This window comes from Mchenga conophoros, linkage group LG9 (assembly GCF_057382185.1).
Source record: "Mchenga conophoros isolate Kocher_MC1m ecotype Shallow Benthic linkage group LG9, M_conophoros_male_GT1.1, whole genome shotgun sequence".
Taxonomy (NCBI): domain Eukaryota; kingdom Metazoa; phylum Chordata; class Actinopteri; order Cichliformes; family Cichlidae; genus Mchenga; species Mchenga conophoros.
The window spans coordinates 28,541,538-28,560,496 of record NC_140534.1 but is presented as its reverse complement, the minus strand read 5'-3'; the positions used below and the strand labels follow the sequence as shown (position 1 = coordinate 28,560,496).

Genomic DNA, 18,959 nt, shown 5'->3' with positions numbered 1-18,959 from the left:
TGCCTAAGTAGAAGACAATCCCTAAGAGCTTATGAGTTACTGAATTACTCAAATAAAAAAAACTGTCCCAACAGGGCAAAACTATTTTGTTGGACTTTAGTTGGCACAATATTACCATAAGCAGCATAGTATTTTTTTTTTTAGGTATGCACGTGTGTGCTTGTGCTGGTGTTTGAGAGACCTGTAGAAATTGTCTGCCTGTGAACATGTTTTACCGAAGCAAAAGTGCAGCACCTGTGAAAGATACAGCTTTATATTTTTATAGGTTGGCTCAAAAGAAAAGATGAGCTTGAAGATGTGAGTGGTCTAGCACATGAGTATTGAGCTAAGTGCTCAATTTGTGTGATTGTAAATGGATTTACAATTAATTTATATTATTATTTTATATTATTTATATTTACATTTCATATATTTGAAATATTTATATTTCAATTTTTCAGAACTTTTACACGATAATACACACATATACACACATACAGTGATGCATACAGTGCTTTATGGGTGTATTATCTAGTAATGGTGTACTCTTTTTAATCACTCATTAAAAGCTTTTTGTCTGCTTAAATTGCTGCTTATGGTTATAACTGCTTATAATTAACCATTACTACTACTATTAATACAAAACTGCCTTTCGCTTAATATCTCTATTTTTGCAGTTTCTTTTGGTTTATGAATCTAAACTCCAGGAATAACAGCAATTTTTAAACAACGAAAAACAAAAGAAAAATATCTTTTTCTGCCTTTTTTTCATCATCTGCCTCCATCTAACCCTATCCCTAGCCACACCAACACCTCTTCATGTTCTCCTTCACTACACTGATGAACCTTCTTTATAGTGTTCCTCTTTTCCTCTTGCCTAGAAGCTTTATCTTTAATCATTTGTCCAGTATATCCACTGTCTCTCCTCTGCACATGTCCAAACATCTCAGCCTTGCCTCTTTAACTTTGCCTCCAAAGTGCTCAATGTGAGCTGTCCCACTGATATACTCATGTCTAATCTTGTCCATGCAGGTCACTCCCAGTGGAAATCTTTAGAGATTCGTCTCTGTGACCTTCATCTTCACTTCGTGTCATTCTGTCAGTGCCAGTAACTCCAGACCATACATCATAGCAGGTCTCACTACAATCTTGTAAACCTTCCCTTTCACTCTTGCTGCTATCCTTTTGTCACACCTGCTCCACCCTGCCTGCACCTCTCTTCTTCATGTTTCTTGTGCACTTCTGTTGCTTTGGATGGTTGACCCCAGTATTTAGACTTGTTACACCTGCTTCCTTCTCATTCACACACATGTATTCTGTCTTACCTATGCTGACTTTCATTCATCTTCTCTCCAGGGGATACCTCCACCTCTCCGGGCTCTCTTCCACCTGCTCCTTATTCACACTACAGATCACAATGTCGTCTGTGAACATCATAGTCCATGGAGTGTCCTGCCTGACCTCATCTGTTAACCTGCCCATCACCATCACAAACAAGAAAGGGCCCAGAGCCGATCCCTGATGTAATCCCACCCCCACCTTAGACTCATCTGTCACTCCAACTGCACTCCTTACCACTGTCACGCTATCCTCATACATGTCCTGCAGCAACCTCAACATTCTTCTTATTGTATGACTTCCTCATACAGTAGCACAGTTCCTCTTTTGGCTTTCTCTAGAAACGCAAAGGCAAAGTGGGGGTCCTTGTTTATATTTCTCCATAAAAAAGAAGAAAAGACAAATTTGAAAACTAATTGTGAGATTAGAAGCAGTTACAAGATGTACTGTTATGGATATATCTTGGCTACGTTAGAAACCTGCAGAAAAACAAAGAGTAGGAGATCGATTTTATTATTCCATAGTTACAGCATCACACTTTCTTCATGTAATCCCAAAAGAAAGAAATCAAGAAATCAAAATGCAATGCGTACCGAATTACGACAAGACATTAAAAATAAATTAACACATTTCTAAAGTCAGAATTCTCCTCCATAATGTCGTTTGCCATTAGTCTCTATCAGATAGTACCAGGAGGCCCTCTCCTACATTGCCAGATTGTTTATTCATGTGGATGAGATGCTTGAAGCTGAAAGTACACTAGGTCAGTTGACAGTAATGTATGTATCCAATAAACTAGCACAGCCGCAGCCTCATCTTAAGCTGATACAGCATCAAAAGGGAACAAGTTAATAATAGTTTCTCACTGGACTGGTGAAAAATAGTCTAGTCTTTGAACAGCTCTAAAACACGGCATAAGTTTCAGCATCCCAAAACATCCTTCTTATTACCAGTTTATTTTCTGTAATGTATTATTGTGAAGTGTTCAGAAAAAAGCCCCTCAACCTGATATGAAAGTAAAGTTAGATTACTGGAAGCATAGGATGTACTTTAATACATTAGAACAGACACTGGCTGTTAAAATTGAGGTAAGCCAGAAGGAGACACCTGTAAATATTGGTGATGAAAGTAGCTAACACAATCATGAAGTCTCTTGGAACCAAGATGGTGCCGCGTATGGTCGCCCTGGTGCTTCAGTGCGTTACTTTTGTTTTGTTTTTGTGCATTTCTTCTGTGTCTGGGCACTCCTCTGGATACTCGTACACCAGAGAAGAGCTCCTTAACTACAGGACTACAACGCCTGTGGATTTATTTCCAATATTTGTCGCATCTGCGGCAGATTTACTGCTGACTCTGACCAGGAAAGCGAGACGCCGAAAGAGAGGGAAGCGAGCCGGCGCACTCGTGCGTTTGAGGAGACGCGGACTGCAAACTGCTCTTCCTGGGATCTTCCTTTCTAATGTACGCTCACTCGGGAATAAGATTGACGAACTGGCCCTGATGAGAAGCATGAACAGAGACTTTGCCTCCTCCTGTGTCTTATGTTTTACGGAGTCGTGGCTCAGTGAGAACATCCCAGACTGCGCGCTCAAGCTGGAGGGCTTCCATCTGCTGCGCGCGGACCGGCAGGCCGCTCTCTCCGGTAAGTCCAAAGGTGGAGGTCTCTGCTTCTACATCAATAGTGGCTGGTGCACAGATGTGACAGTGATTGCTCAGCACTGCTCTTCCTCTCTGGAATATCTTTTTATCCACTGCAAACCGTTTTATTCTCCGCGGGAGTTTGCTTCATTCATCCTGGCCGCTGTTTACATCCCGCCAGACGCAGATGCGCAGGCAGCTCAGTGCGCACTCGCGGAGCAGATACTGCACATGGAGCGGACATTCCCGGACTCTCTCATCATTGCTCTTGGGGACTTTAACAAAGCCAATCTGAGCCATGAGCTTCCCAAATACAAGCAGTATATTAAATGCCCGACCAGAGAGGAGAGGACATTAGACCACTGTTACAGCACGATCAGCGGGGCCTATCGCGCGGTGCCCCGCGCTTCACTCGGACTTTCTGACCACGTCATGATCCACCTAATCCCCGCGTACAGACAGAGGCTGAAGCTCTCCAAACCTGTCGTGAGGACTAAAAAACTGTGGAGCAACGAGGCTGTGGAGGAGCTTCGCACGTGTTTGGAGACCACAGACTGGGACACATTGAAGGCTGCTTCTAACAGCTTGGACGAGTTTACGGACACTGTCACCTCCTATATCCACTTCTGTGAGGACAGCATTGTGCCATCACGCACCAGGGTGAGTTATAACAATGACAAACCCTGGTTTACTCCTAAACTCAAAAAGCTGTGGCTGGAAAAGAGAAAGGCGTTCAGAAGCGGAGACAGGGACTGCTACAGAGAGGCCAAGTACAGGTTCACTAAAGAAGTGGACATTGCTAAACATCAGCACTCTGAGAAGATGCAGCAGCAGATCTCAGAGAATGACTCGGCCTCTGTGTGGAAAGGTTTTAGGAATATCACAAACTACAAGCCTAAAACCCCCCACTCCACTGATGACTTGCTCTTAGCCAACACCCTTAACGACTTCTACTGCCGTTTTGACGAGCCATCAGGCAGCCTTCACACCTCCAACGGCCCCAACAATAGAGACACTTTGGACACTAATTCCCCCACCTCTCCCCCCTCCATAGAGCCATCACCACCTTCAAACCGTTCACCTACAACACCCCCCTCCTCACCCCACACAAAAGAGGATTTCACACCACCTCCTCCCACCACAACTCTTCATATTCATGAAGCAGATGTGAGGAAGCAGTTTAAAAACCTGAATGCTTGGAAAGCTCCCGGCCCAGACGGCGTGTCTCCTGCCACCCTCAGACACTGTGCAAACGAGCTGGCCCCAGTGTTTTCTGGCATTTTCAACTCCTCACTGCAGGCATGTCATGTGCCTGCCTGCTTCAAGTCCTCCACCATAATCCCTGTCCCCAAGAAACCTAGGATCACTGGACTAAATGACTACAGACCCGTGGCTCTGACATCTGTGGTCATGAAGTCTTTTGAGCGCCTAGTTCTCTCCCATCTCAGGACCCTCACGGCCCCCCTCCTGGACCCCCTGCAGTTTGCATATAGAGCCAACAGGTCTGTAGACGACGCCATCAACATGGCCCTACACTTCATTCTGCAGCATCTGGACTCCCTAGGAACCTACGCCAGGATCCTGTTTGTGGACTTCAGCTCTGCCTTCAACACCATCCTTCCAGACCATCTCCGAGACAAGCTTTCCCAGATGAATGTGCCTGATCCCATCTGCCGGTGGATCACTGACTTCCTGACGGACAGGAAGCAGCATGTGAGGCTGGGAAAGAATGTCTCGGACTCCCGGACCATCAGCACCGGCTCCCCTCAGGGCTGTGTTCTTTCTCCTCTGCTCTTCTCCCTGTACACCAACTGCTGCACCTCCACCCACCAGTCTGTCAAGCTAATCAAGTTTGCAGATGACACCACCGTTATTGGGCTCATCTCTGACGGGGATGAGTCTGCCTACAGGAGGGAGGTTGAACGTCTGGTGTCCTGGTGCAGCCACAACAACCTGGTGCTGAATGCCCAGAAGACAGTGGAGATTATTGTGGACTTCAGGAAGCACACGGCCCCACTCCCCCCCATCATCCTGACTGACACCCCCATCACCTCTGTGGACTCATTCCGCTTCCTGGGTACCACCATCACCCAGGACCTGAAGTGGGAGCCCACCATCACCTCCGTCATCAAGAAAGCCCAGCAGAGGATGTACTTCCTGAGGCAGCTGAAGAAATTCAACCTGCCAACACGGACGATGATGCAGTTCTACACTGCAATCATCGAGTCCATCCTCACCTCCTCCATCACCGTGTGGTACGCTGGAGCCACTATCAGGGACAAACAGAGACTGCAGCGTGTTGTGCGCTCTGCTGAGAAGGTGATTGGCTGCAGACTCCCATCTCTGCAGGACCTGTACACCTCCAGGACATTGCGGCGTGCAGCTCGGATCTCAGCTGACCCTTCTCACCCTGGACACAGTCTGTTTGACCTGCTCCCCTCAGGCAGGAGGCTCCTCTCGCCATAAGAACAGTTTCTTCCCCTCTGCTGTTGGACTCATGAACAATAACCATATGACTGTTCCCACCACTAACACATGACCCTACGCTGTGTCACTGCATCATTCCATGTTTGGCACTGATCACCACCTGCACTCATGTATATATCTTTCTACGTAGCACTCTTAATTCTTATTCTCATGTATATATCTCATGTATATCTCATGCACATATCTTTCTACGTAGCACTTTTAATTCTTATCCCTACTTTTATTTTTTCATGTCTATTTAAGTGCTATTTATGACACTATGTTTGCACTGAAGCACCGCAGCAATTTCCTAATGTTGTAAACCTGCTCAACATTTGGCAATAAACCCCTTTCTGATTCTGATGCCTACTACTAACATTTATAGAGATATTGCCGTCACAGTTTAGCCTGAACAAAATAACGAAGTACATGCTGTGAAATAGATGTTTTTACTGTAAATTGATAAGAATATTTGAAAACAATGCAATAAAACCCAAAAGACATTCTGGGCCTTTGTGCATGGAAGCACATTATCTTGTATCTTGTCAACTAGTCATTGAGACATGAGGAATAAGGCTGGTAAATTGCAGTACAAACATTTTTTCCTAATAGTAGCTACAGATCTTCTTGTGTGTAACAAACACAGAGAGAAACACTGTACAGGTATTTTTTTAGAATCCTTGCATTCAGTAGTTTTAACATTAACAAGCGCTGCACTTAAAAAAAGCATCCTCTGGCTTCTCTCACCCATAAGCTGATAGAATAAACTTTCGATTTGTCCACTTAATACTGGTCATTTAAATCAGATTCCTCAATGATGGTACTACGTAAAATTTCCCACCAGGTACAGGATAACATTTCCAGTGTAACTTAGTCAGTGTCAACATAAATAAACTAAAGCAACGATTTACACTTCTTTCTTTTAGCTGAACTAAAACAACTGCTATAGCCTTCCGTGGATGTAGAGCAATGAAATAGATTTGGTTAAAGTAAATAATGGCGACACAACTTAATTATGTTGCGACCATGTGTCTCAGCCTGTGCCATTCGCAGCCACATTGCTCAGGTATTTACAGATGAAATTGTGCTGAAGCCTTGCTAAAAAGGTGTCAGGAAATGTGATGCTGTAATACACTGCGAATGTAATGCTTCGCTCTTGCCAGAACAGCTGAGGCTCATTTTATTCCTCTCTCTGTGCTAAAGGCTGTATATAAAACTGAACCTAATGATGTTGAAACAAGCACGTGCGAGCTTATGTGAAAGTGTTAGTGTTCGAGCTCGAGTGGAGCTCATGCGCTTACCTTTGTCCAATTGTGATCGAATGTGTGTGTTCTCAGGAGGGAGGAGTTGCTAGACTGTGGCTCGTCAGGTAAATGAATGGTGATGCCTCCGTGTCTCAGTGGTGGGGACTAATTCAGTTTCAAAAGCTGCAGAGCATGCACTGATAAATCATGCACCTGGATTTATGCACCAGTGGAACACATTCTCTCGCTCGCTCGCTTTTTTTTCTTTCTTTCTCTCTCTCTCTCTCTCTCTCCCTGCTTACCTTTCTTTGCATGTCAGCCTAGTATTTATTTCACTGGGTGTTGCCAAGTGCCTTGGAGCCACCTCAGTCTTCACGACCAATAGGCAAGTTAATGAGTTAAATTTAGATTTGAGAAAACAAATAGAAGATGGCAATACAATAAGCAGTCGCCATCAACAGGGAATCTTTTAAGTCAATTTGTGTAAGTAAAAAATATGTTTGAAATTTTCACCAGAAGTTATATATTAACATTCAAATGAGCTCCAATTAAAATGGTTTGCTACCTAAATTATTAAGGGCTCCATGAGCTTAACGTAATGTGTAAACAAACAGAATGAGTCAGAGTGAGTCAGTGCCCCCAAAACCTCACAGTAAAGATCAAGGTTAAGGTTGATCTGGTTTAAGGTGGTGAAATAAAAAATAATCTAATAAACAAGTCACTAAATCTGTAGTAAAAGTTGTACATCTTAAATGAAATGGTTCTAATTCCCACCTCTGATTTTCACTTTTGAGGCATTGCAGTTTGACTTATTTATGTATGAAATTTCACAGTCACATCTGAGATAGAAAAGCAACGCGAATGAAATGAAGTGCTGACTTTTTGAACTTGGATGATCTTCCGTGCTGCCAGGCTTCAATCGCCGTCCATGTTTTTGCATTTTATTAGATGCAGACATCAAGTGCCTCATGCATTTACATTTTAGGCTTTTGGCAGACAGGAGCTTACATTAGGAGGAAAATGAATAAAGCAAGAAACTAGAAAAACACCAGTAAAGCAGGTCAGTGCTGAAAACAAGGAAAAAAGAAAAACAGAGAAAGGATATTGCCAAATAGACAAATATGTAATGAAAAACAGTGCTTAGAGTATCTTCCATATATCAGGTAATGTCAAAGAGGAGGGATACCTACGAGCATAGAGTAGCTTCATCTAAAGCACTCTTGCAAAGCAATACAATATAAATATAAATATAATATAAAATATATGCAGATATTATTTTGTATACTGCACAAGCTAACATCATATTTACATTTTAAGTAAAGTTAAGTTTTTGGCAGAAAACCATCAAAGCTTGTTTATTAATTTGTTTATGCCCCTTTTGAACAGTGACACTAAAATTAAATAAGGGTATCTTATTTAATCTAATGTAAGAAAATATGATGAAAAGAGCATTATCTAACTGGCTCCTATCTCCCTCCTAAAGTTATATTTAGCACTGACAAACTTGCAGCCTGTTAAATGTCAGCTTGTTACTGAGTAATCAGGAGATGTGTTTCACATCTCAGCAGGGGTGCCATCATAGTTTCACTTTGTATTTACTGAGATTTAGGTTTGTTTTGATTATTAAAACTGTCATGTCACAATATTTTTAAAACTTTACTCATGATGAATTTGGCGTGAACAAAGCCTGAAATGTTGAAATATTTCCTTATGAAACTTTTGAGTAAAAGCATGTTTTTTTTAATTGGAGGACTAGAGGAAAGAGAGTTGTTATGGGAACCAAAATATGATCCTAATTCTTTGCACTTGACATAGCTTTGACATTGCTGGCAGAACTCGATGGCTTGATGTTACACACCAAACAGATGTTTTCAGTGCACTCTACAAGGACAACAATTTCTAAACCTTTTTGATACAAATTATTATTATAATTATTGTGACCTTTGAAATTGGAGGTCATAATGCTACCGCTTATCAGAAGCATAATCGAGCAGAATAGAGAGCTGAAGCCATGCTGGATGAGGATTTCCCCTCCTGAAGTCCATATGGAAGAACAGGATAAAAATGGTCATAGAGTCAACATAATGTCAACATGATCATCAACGTCCTCTCAAGAATAAAGTTGGCAAAAGGACCTCCTAAACTTAGATCAAAATGTAGAGATGAGTAACGTAAAACTCTCCAACCCATAGAAAGGGCACGCCTCAGCGGGGTAGTTGGTTCAATGTCCCTTTTGATCAAAGAAAGGCTGAACAAAGAAAAGAAGAATGCCATTTTTAAAGTGCAGAAATACATTGCACTCCATAACAAAGTAATCAAAATGAGGGCACATAATCATCTTTGATCTTATTCTGTCCTTGTGTGTGTAAAACACACAGGCAAAATAAGTCTTTCCTTCTCAGCAAACACAAAGACTTTTTAAAAGAATATATTTCTCGAAAATAACATTAAATTTTCTTACTTTCCGTTTTGTTATGTGTATATGCTATACAGTAGTATGTAAACATTATGCAATATTAGAAGTATGCTTTTTTCTTAAACAATTTCCAATATTATCCATGTTGCACTTAAGCTAATCTTCCTACACCATGGAGTCTCACTTGAACTAGTTACAAAAAGCCTTGAATGTCTTAATAAGTCAATTCAGTTCAATTATGTTTTATTTATTTAGCACCAAATCACAACAGTCACCTCAAAGCACAGCATTCATATGAATAATGACAATACCCTTCATGTCAACTAGAAATGGTTTCAAGTAGCCTTGTTTTATGAAGGTGAACACCATCTTTTTCTGTGACCTAATAGGGGTCTGACTGCATTGAATTCCTGCACAAGCCCAAGTACATGATTGGGCATGATATTATGACCATCTGGCTACTATTGTGCTGCTCCCCCTTCTCCTCCAAAAACAGCCCTGACCCATTGAGGCATTTAGGTCTTCACTAGACCCTTGAAGGTGTGTTATGGTATCTGCCACCAATATTTTAGCAACAGATTATTCAAGTCTTGTAAGCCCTGATTTTGCACCTCCAAAAATGGGACTTATTCGTTTAGCACATCCCACAGATGGATGGCCACCTTCTTCCATTGCTCATGGTCCAATTTTAATGCGCGTTGTTGGTGCTTTCAGTGGTCGACAACTGCTAAGAGATGTCATGATTAACAGCCTAGTTGGTATATTGTCATTCAGAATTTTTAACTTCTGTTTACTCTCTCCTTAGCACTTTACTTCGATCCATTATAAAGACTCTTTGGTACATTATAACTACTTTCATCTCCAGGGAGAGACAGTCGATAACATAACCATTTGTACGTATGTTTTTTGGGGGGGTTTTACACACTGCCCCCCAGTGGCAGTAGACAGGCCTGCAAAGACGTACATACTGTACATCAGTGCAAAACCATTGCACCATCAAACTGAATCATTAAGAATAATTACACTCTGTCCTTGTAGTCATGATAGCTGCGCCCTAGCAGAAAGTTGTGTCAAAATGTTCTTAAGTACCAGTTTTCTTACTGATTATTAATTTGGTGCTAACACCACTAATAACGTGACGTAATACAAAGATGAATGCGTTCTCCCATGTTTCATTGAATTCAAGCCAGCCGCAAGTTACTAATGAGTCATGTCACAGATGGAGATGATCCATTGCTACCATCCAAACAGCAACTGCTGTCTGCTGTTGAAATGAATCGGGGAAAGACTCCAGGAGGTTCATTTACATCATACGAAATAAGGCGCACTTATTTGATATTAATGTAAGATTATTAAAAGGTTTAGCATTCAGAGTGATGCATGCATTCATGATTTGTGTTGATTCTTTATGCCTTACTCTTACTGACTCAAATTCCTGACACTGGTCAAAACTGCATCTCAACAAAAAGAAGACAAACTTGTTTGTTGACCAGTGTTTATCCCCATACATAAGCAGTTTCTCATTCACTCACACTGACTGTTGATGAACAGCTGCTGTCGACCACTAAATGAGTTATCACGTTCAGCATTAAAGTCCAAAATGTTTGAATTGAACTAATCAGAGGAACACTGCTGCTTGAAGTCATGGAGATTACTTTTTGTGACTTCATCTTTTTTTTTTCTTTTAATCGGCCCTGATATAAAGTCTGTCTTTTAACTTTTAAGTCTTTATCTTGATTGGCTGCAGCAACTTCACAGAACTTGAGTGTCAGCCTATTTAATGTCAATTCATTCTAAATAAAGAGTTGAGTGTGGAAATTAAAATTTGCTGAGCGAGAATAACGAAGATGATGAATTCAAATAAGCCTTTTTCAGACATGCACTACTCTTCATTAATCTGATGACATCTCAACGTGTCAGCTTTATATCTGTATGAGCACCCTGGTATCTCTTCCTTAAGTCTGACCAGAATGCAGTTTATTGGACAGCCATATACTTGTGTCTCGCTAAAGCACTCTAAAGATTGTCCTAAACACCAATACCTTGCACTGTGCACATCAAATTTTATTTTCAGACATTTGTCAATGATAGTTCTCTCCACATACATAGAGAATGTGTGATCATGTTATGTCAATTCTAAAAAGTGCTGATCTTTTACACACATGGAAGTCATTGCAGAAGTGCTTCGGCTTACTCTGACACTGCCGTAGGAGACCTACAGTTTGTAACCATGAAGATAATCAACATGAATAATATGAACAAATGTAATGGGTTCTTTATTTTTAAACTCAGGCGTTTCAAGTCCCATCGCCACAAGTGTATACAATCAAGCACCTAGCCATGCAGTCTGCCTTTATAAACATTTGTGAAAGAATGGTTGTTCTAAAGAGCTCACTGGATCCTAGAATAACAGGATACCACTATTGCATCTTTTTTGTCTGCTAATGAAATATCTTCCCTCCAAATAAAACGTTTTAAGAGGTATTGTTTCAAAGTAGAAGGAAGCACACCACTCCAGCTGCAAAGTGGTAGAGTTGCAGAGCCCAGTCACCTAGTCGAGTGTTGAGACACATAGTAGTACGTTAAACTTGCCAGTGCTCTGTTGACTCAGACTTGCAAACCTTCTGAGACATTAACATCAGCACAAAAGCTGTGTGCCAAGAGCTTCAAGACATGGACTTCCTTGGCTTAGCATCTCCTTTAGATTTAATGTGTAGATGGCCCAGTGCTTTTGTCCATACTGGTATAAAACAACCTATATTTGTGACTGTGTAGCATATCAGTGACACTGGTATTATTACATATGGAAGGTCTGAAAAGCATGGAACTATAGAGAAAGGGTAGATCCCAGTGAGTCATAAAAGTTTCTTTACAACTTAAGTGGCTGAAATGAAATTTTAATTGGTCTGGCAACAGTTTCAAAATGGTACTTGTGTGGACAGTGTATAAAAAAATAGCACTGAGGTAAAATTCCTCTTTCCTACTGTATGAACTCTCTTAATATTGTATGATTAATGAGGACTGTAGAAACCATTTTATATCAACAGTGCACTGATGGTTTTCACTTTTTTCTTGATACTGATACTGACATGATACTGTAAAACTATTGCATGTCACTTACATCAGGTCCAAACACATGTACACACACGTGTTTTCTCCTGCATGTGTGTAAATTTAAGGGAAGACGTGATGAAGGTTTCTTGCTAAAATTTCCTATTTTTTTCACTCTTTCTATTACTATACAGTAATTAATGAGCCCAAAAGGCAGTGTGTGGAAAAAAGTATTGGTATGAAATGTACTAGAAGTGTTTTTCATTTTTCCTTAATAATGTATGCAAAGCAAAGAAAAGATTCAATTTTCCTTTGTCACCAATTCTTTGGGTGCCCATTTTAGCAGGTAAAGCCATTTAATTGGCGACTGAACTAACTATCTGGCACATACGGATACAAAATGAGATCATTCTGAACTGTTCCAATAAAAGACTGTAAAGAGTCTCTGAAGCAGCTTATCGTGCCTTTGATGTACAGAAATCAACAGAAGTGCACATAACAATGGAAGGACATACATTCGTTTTAATCAAACTTTCAGATTTGCAGTTCAATTCACTGTTCAAACTTGTAAAGCAAGAAATGTGTTGCCAAAAACAGACATGGCAGAAAGTCTATATAAACAAAACTGAAGCACAAACATATACAAGGATGTACAACTAAGCAAAATATTATTACATTTCTAAGCATAAATCACCACTGAAGAGAAAGAACTAAGAAAACAAAACATGAACAAAAATATGATTGAAATACAACAACAAAAAACAATACAAAAAATACAAAACCATTACAGGAAATAGCACAGATCAAGTTCCTCATTCAGCTCATTGAGCCCATCTGGAGCTGCAGACTCAGATCAAAAATCCATTTAGCTTCTGCCTGCAGCAGAAGTTGGTTGTGGTCCTCACCCCTAGTGGGATACTTGATTGACTGTGTAGCCCAGAATTTTAATTCTGTCAGCAAGTGTCACGAAACAGTAAGAAGAGATTTCCTATTGAGGCTTTGTGTGTAGCACGGTATACTCTCAAGATGTTAGCCACATGCTGTAGTATGTAACACCCAGCCCACTTTAAAACATTTTAAAGATTCATGACTTCAATTAAGCATTACTAGAATTTGTCCTATTTTCCTGGCACAGACACAGCCACCCACAGGGCTTCACAGAAACACAAATTTCTCTATGGTCCTTCTGTTTTGTCTCGTACACTTGTCAATAAAAACAAAAGACCAGACCAGGCCGGACTGATTTCCCCTGCCTGTTTGGAAGGAACATACACATAGATCCACACACACACAATAGCCCTGACTCTGGGCTGGTCTAACAAAGAGTCCAGCAGCAACAAGCAAATGCCAGAAAATAGCTTTCACTTGTTGTTTCTCAGTATCTAGAGATCTGTTCTCTGGAAGGGCCTCTGTCTGGCTGTCAAAACGCAGACACGCAGCACAAACAGAAATATGCTCGCACATATACAGACTGATTTTCAGTGAAACAAAAAAGAGAGAGAATAGACAGAAAGGACAGATGCTCATTCAGGAAATGAAAACATGCAGCCAGGGAAAATAAGTAAGCGGGTGAGGAGTAGCAATGAGGGAGAGCTTTTGAGCAGTTAGATAATGGGCGTGTGGAGAATTTTGCCAGGGTCTGTTTATGAGAGCGAGCATGCCGACGTGGATGTCTATCTCGTATACAAGCGAAGTGTGTTTGTGTATGTCAGACAGAGCAGACCACAGGGGTATTTTTTTGACCAGCTGTAGGAAAGTGATTGGCTTGTTCTTTCTTGAATGACAGCCCCTGTGCTCCAAATGGTCAGTACAGAGACTGGCTGGTTCTCAGCTTCCCTCATTATTTTCTTTTCCAAGTCAAGATTTCTTTCATTGCTTTTCTCCCACTGATCTCGTGGACTGCTGAAATCATGCGTGTGTCCTTTACTAACTTACACTGTTCTAAACATTCCAAAATATGATGCACATCCTCACAGAACTACATAAAATAGCAGTAAATATTTTTCTCAAGTATCAAGTAAACCAACTAATCTAACATTAACTGTACATATCACTGACATACTGTACATAGTAGGCAGAATCATGCAGAAGTATATGCAACTCTGCACGCATGCACATAGCAGCTAGTGAGTAAACTCTGAAATTTGCTTCAGGCACTTTGTGGCCTTTGTTGCCGTAAATTACCTCAGTTCTTGATTAAACAAAACGTCAAAGTGTCTAAGCTCTAAAGTTGCTTATAAAACACGCACACGTGCACACACCTCAACATAAACTGTCACACAGGCAGTCACACACATATATTTCCAATTACTCATTGGTTTGCCGCTTAATGATTTGACTTTGGAGTAGAGGGAATTAAATGGTTCACTAGGCAGACTTTTGCAAGGTGTTCAGCATCCACAGCTTTTTCCTCATCTTCATCCTCCTCTTCTCTTCCCTATCCTGCCTTCTGCCCCCCACTCTGCATAGTAATGCCTTTGAATTGAGCTGTTCATTCAGCCAAGCATAGATAAGTGTAGAAAGCGGGATGAACACAATAGGGAAATAGAGGGAAAAAAAAAAAGAGGATGGGGGGATTGAGCTTTTGGGTGAAGAAAAAAAATGGTTTTGTTCTCTCTCTTTGTCTTTTTTCTTTTTCTTTCTCTGGTATACCTTGACAAGGGCAAGGAGAGGAAGGTGACAGCTGGACAAAAAGGAATTGAAGTCATCTGCATGCAGCCAGAAAAATTGTCAGAAGATTTTTTTCCTCTTTCGTTATTTTATACCCAACGATGAGGCGATCTTAACAGTGACATCAGGTTTTAACATTTCATAATTGCTTAAATGGCAAGGTCGTGCATTGGCAGTCTGTATCTATATGTGTGCATGGATGCTTGTGTGTATTTATGCAGATTGTAGATATAACTGTCATTGTGCTTCATATCAGAAGCCAACACTACAGGCAGTTTGGAAACAGAATACTGAAGGACAAACATGCAATAGAGAGCACAGGAGAAGAAAGCTTGAGAAGATTTAACAGCAAAAGAAAAAGATAAGGGTTAGAGGGGAAGAAGCTATTGTAGAATTGCACAAACAGCTCCAAAGAGTAACGTTAGCCCAGGTGAATAAAGGAATATCTCAGTTATGGAGACATTTCAGACTTCCAGTGTTTTGATGATGCGGTATGCAACTATGAAATGAGCTCAGCGCACATTGTTTGAAGTCATAACAGGCTCCCCGAGTGCTCAAAGTTACCAGTGCTGTGCTGACTCAAAAACCTCCTCTGGTATTAACATCAGCACAAAAACTATGTGACAGGAGCTTCGTGTCATGGGTTTTCATGACCTAGCAGCTACTGTCCATGTAATCTGTAGGTACTCCAGTCCTTTTTTTTCTATAGTGTGGAAGCTACTTTAAAAAGTACCGATATAAGCAGCAATTACACCTGGCAACTTCCACTTAATTGCTATGATTTAAAAGAAGAGAAAAAATGCTGTTTCCAGTCAACTTGCTTTAAAAAGCAAATTTAATGTAACTTTAAGGTTTGCATTGCTGAATCATCAGTTACCAGTCGTTGCACAAGTTAAACAGTATTGTCTTTCACATGATCAGAGTGGCTGCTTGATCTGTTGCCTAGCCACTGATGGATGTGTCCAAACTTCCTGCAGAACCACGACAATTTGTGGATTTGTGAGATTTTATGTCTTTGGGTGTAAAAGCCATAACTCTAGCTATGTCATGGTCAGGAGCATAACTATTAATGTGCTTGCTGTTTTTATTTATTTATTTACTTACTTATTTATTGGTGACATACATACAATACTACGCTGCAACCTTCTCTTTCAAAAGGCATACTTTATTTATTCCATAAACCTTTATGGAATAAATAAAGATTAAATATGAAACTGAGAGGAATTCATTGATAAAAGAAGCACTGTCCACTCCTTCACAACAGTGGAAGTTCAGTAGCTCTGAGCTAAGTGTGAACTCTTGACCATTTCCTCCTTTTGCAGATAGCATATCTTCAGGGGTACATTCTTGGGTCACTGAAGAGTCAGCTGAAAGCAGGCTGTCTGTGCAAGTTATTTTTTTCCCATACACTCATGCTCTGCCCTGCCCACTCCATGTCTTATCTGAAATAACACATGGCTGTCTAGTGTCTTGCTCTCTTCTAGTTACCTGCTAGGCTATTAATGAGGCTTCTCCCCAGTGGTGTGTGCAAACTGTTCTGTGCATGTGTGTGTCGAAAGTAATGCATGGGGGAACGGGGTTGTGTTGTGTGTTTATTTCAGAGAGCAGAGCAGAATGCACAGAAGTGAAAATAGTTCAGGGACTGTGGTGAGGTGGATTAGTGGGCGGTTAGAGGTTCTCCCCGTCATGTATCAGGTCAAGTGAAGGAAGAGAAACTAAGTAGGAGGAAAGAAAACAAGAATGATGTAGTGAGAAGAGGAGATCATTTTAACGAGTGCCTCTTTTACTCATCCAGTGGGATTCTATAGTATTTGGTGAAGTGAATGCCATCCTTGTCTCATTTCTCTTTTCCATGTAAATACAATTAATTTTTTTTAGTGGGTGGTAAAGACTCCAGTCAGTCACATTTAAGTCAAAACAGCAAAGGGGGAATGCACTGTCAGGAGATGTACTTCAGTAGCCTGTCATTGAAATTTGACATCAAATATTTATGCTTACAGCAAAACATTGGAGAGCAGCTCATGCTGTCAAGCCATGATGTGTACAAAACAACCAGCACATGTTCAGTCATGGAACTGCAGCCACACTGGGGCTGTGCAGAGACACTTAAAATTGCAGATAAATACGACATTTTAATTAGGCATCACTGCAATCCTAGAAGTGTTAAATAGGCATTATTTGCTTTTCAAGATGCCTTTTTTTTAATAAGATGAGTTTTTAGACAGTATACCAGCTGTGTGGAACAAAGGGCTAATATAGCAAAGAACTGTAAACCTCATCAGTTACAAGCCTCTATTACTTGTTGGGACACATAAATCAGTCTAGATATGAATTGATGTGAGCAGGGAGTTTCTTAATGCATACGCAGCTTAATACAATATGCAATTTACTCCTAACATTCCCTACGGTTAGACTGTCCTATGGTGGGCATATTAGATATGTAGACTCATAATTATTTTGTATGTTTTGTGAGTGAGCACCTTCAGGGTAGGATGTGGTGAGTGGAACAAATACTCTTGTTCTGAAGTCCTGAAGCTGCTTGTTTGTCTTCAGGCTTGTGGCGTTGATGTATTTAATTTGTGTGTGTTGTGTGTGTGTGTTTGTGTTTCTCTCTATGTCTGTGTGTATATGAATGATTATGTTCATAGGCTTTCTCTGGGAACTCCAACTCAGAGAGTGCAGTTCGCCATGAGCTCCAGCAGGGAATCGTGGCTCGCTTCCTTAGGCTCATCCCGTTAGAATGGAGCGAGGAGGGACGGATTGGTCTGCGAATAGAAGTTTACGGATGCTCCTACTGTGAGTGGAGATAAACACACACACACGCACACACACGCACACACAAAGACACACACAAACAGGTTTGGAGAACACCTGCAATGTCTCTTTTATATTTCTCTTACACACACGGCTAATCTAACACCTGTAACACCTTGAATCTTCACACATTATTAGACAGAACAATAATCAAAGGTGGAGGCATTCATTTGCATATTAATTGCTTTACAGTCTGGAATCACAACACTCAGATACAACAGCCGTTTAAAGAAACCAGATAGATTCCACTCCTAAGTAAATATACTCCTAGTAGCCTCACAGGCTTTAAACATGTGCAGCCTAGCACTTAGCATTTCAAATTGTGGATCCATGTGGAGAACTTAATGATGGTTTGTCAGCTCCAATCAAGGCACAATGGAGCTATTTCTGCATGTGAATTAAACACAATCCCAGCATGAAAGCCTGCCACGATACATACATGCACAAATAAAATCAATTTGCAGCAATATGCAGAGCACGGCTGCAAACTCGCAAACATGTACAGATACACAAACACTCATACACTGTCTCTCGCTTTCTAACAAATGCATCATCCAGGGAACTGGCTCTCTTGCAGCCTCTTTGCCCTCATCCTATTAAAGGCTGCCAAATTGATTCTGATAACAATTTTCAATTAAGGCTCTGCATAAATTACGGTTATAAGTGACACACATACATCTTTCATTCGGGAGATGTGATTGCACTATGCGTGGATATGTTTGTGAGGGAGGGGGTGTGCGCGTGTGCGTTTGTGTGCGTGAATGCAAGGGCATGCGTTGTATTCCAGTCAGTCCTCGGTTCATTGATTATATTTTCCTTGTTTCATTTCCTTCCCATGTCAAAAGAAAAGCATGACAGTAATGATAAGGCCCACGAGATGTGCTGCACATACACTTAACACATACAGATGCACACATGCGTGCATAGGCACTCCTAGCATGAGCAACACAGCCATTCAGTTCATTTCAAGCTTATACACATTACTTCTCCCCACACATTTATAATCACACTTAGCTCATTTTGTTGGTATTGTCATTTCACTTTTCTCACACATCAATGGTGTCAGTGATCCTAACATGGAATTGCTGGGGCCTTGTTTTTACCTAAGACGATAAGAGATAATGTATTTTGAACAGATTTGGTGAAAGAGCTAGCTTTAAAACATAATAGAATTGGAACAATATCTGGATGCAGTTTTCCCAATTTGGAAAAAGTCATAGTATTCCAGTAACACTCAGCAAGATATATTTCTCAAATTTAGCAAAAGAAATGTAGGAACAATCAATAACTTACATAACATTGGGCATGCTGTCAAGCACCAGTGGTTCTGGAGTATTTGAGCA

At 40.7% G+C, this 18,959-nt stretch overlaps 1 protein-coding gene across 2 annotated transcripts in view; it reads left to right on the top strand.

Moving 5' to 3' along the window:
• The window catches only part of cntnap2a (contactin associated protein 2a), a 409,241-nt gene that overhangs the window by 188,665 nt on the left and 201,617 nt on the right, over positions 1-18,959 (top strand). For both annotated transcript variants that reach the window (XM_085287388.1, XM_085287389.1), the window contains exon 4: positions 17,451-17,598. In XM_085287388.1, the coding sequence (XP_085143514.1) occupies positions 17,451-17,598 (148 nt within the window). The remainder of the gene's footprint in view (positions 1-17,450; positions 17,599-18,959) is intronic.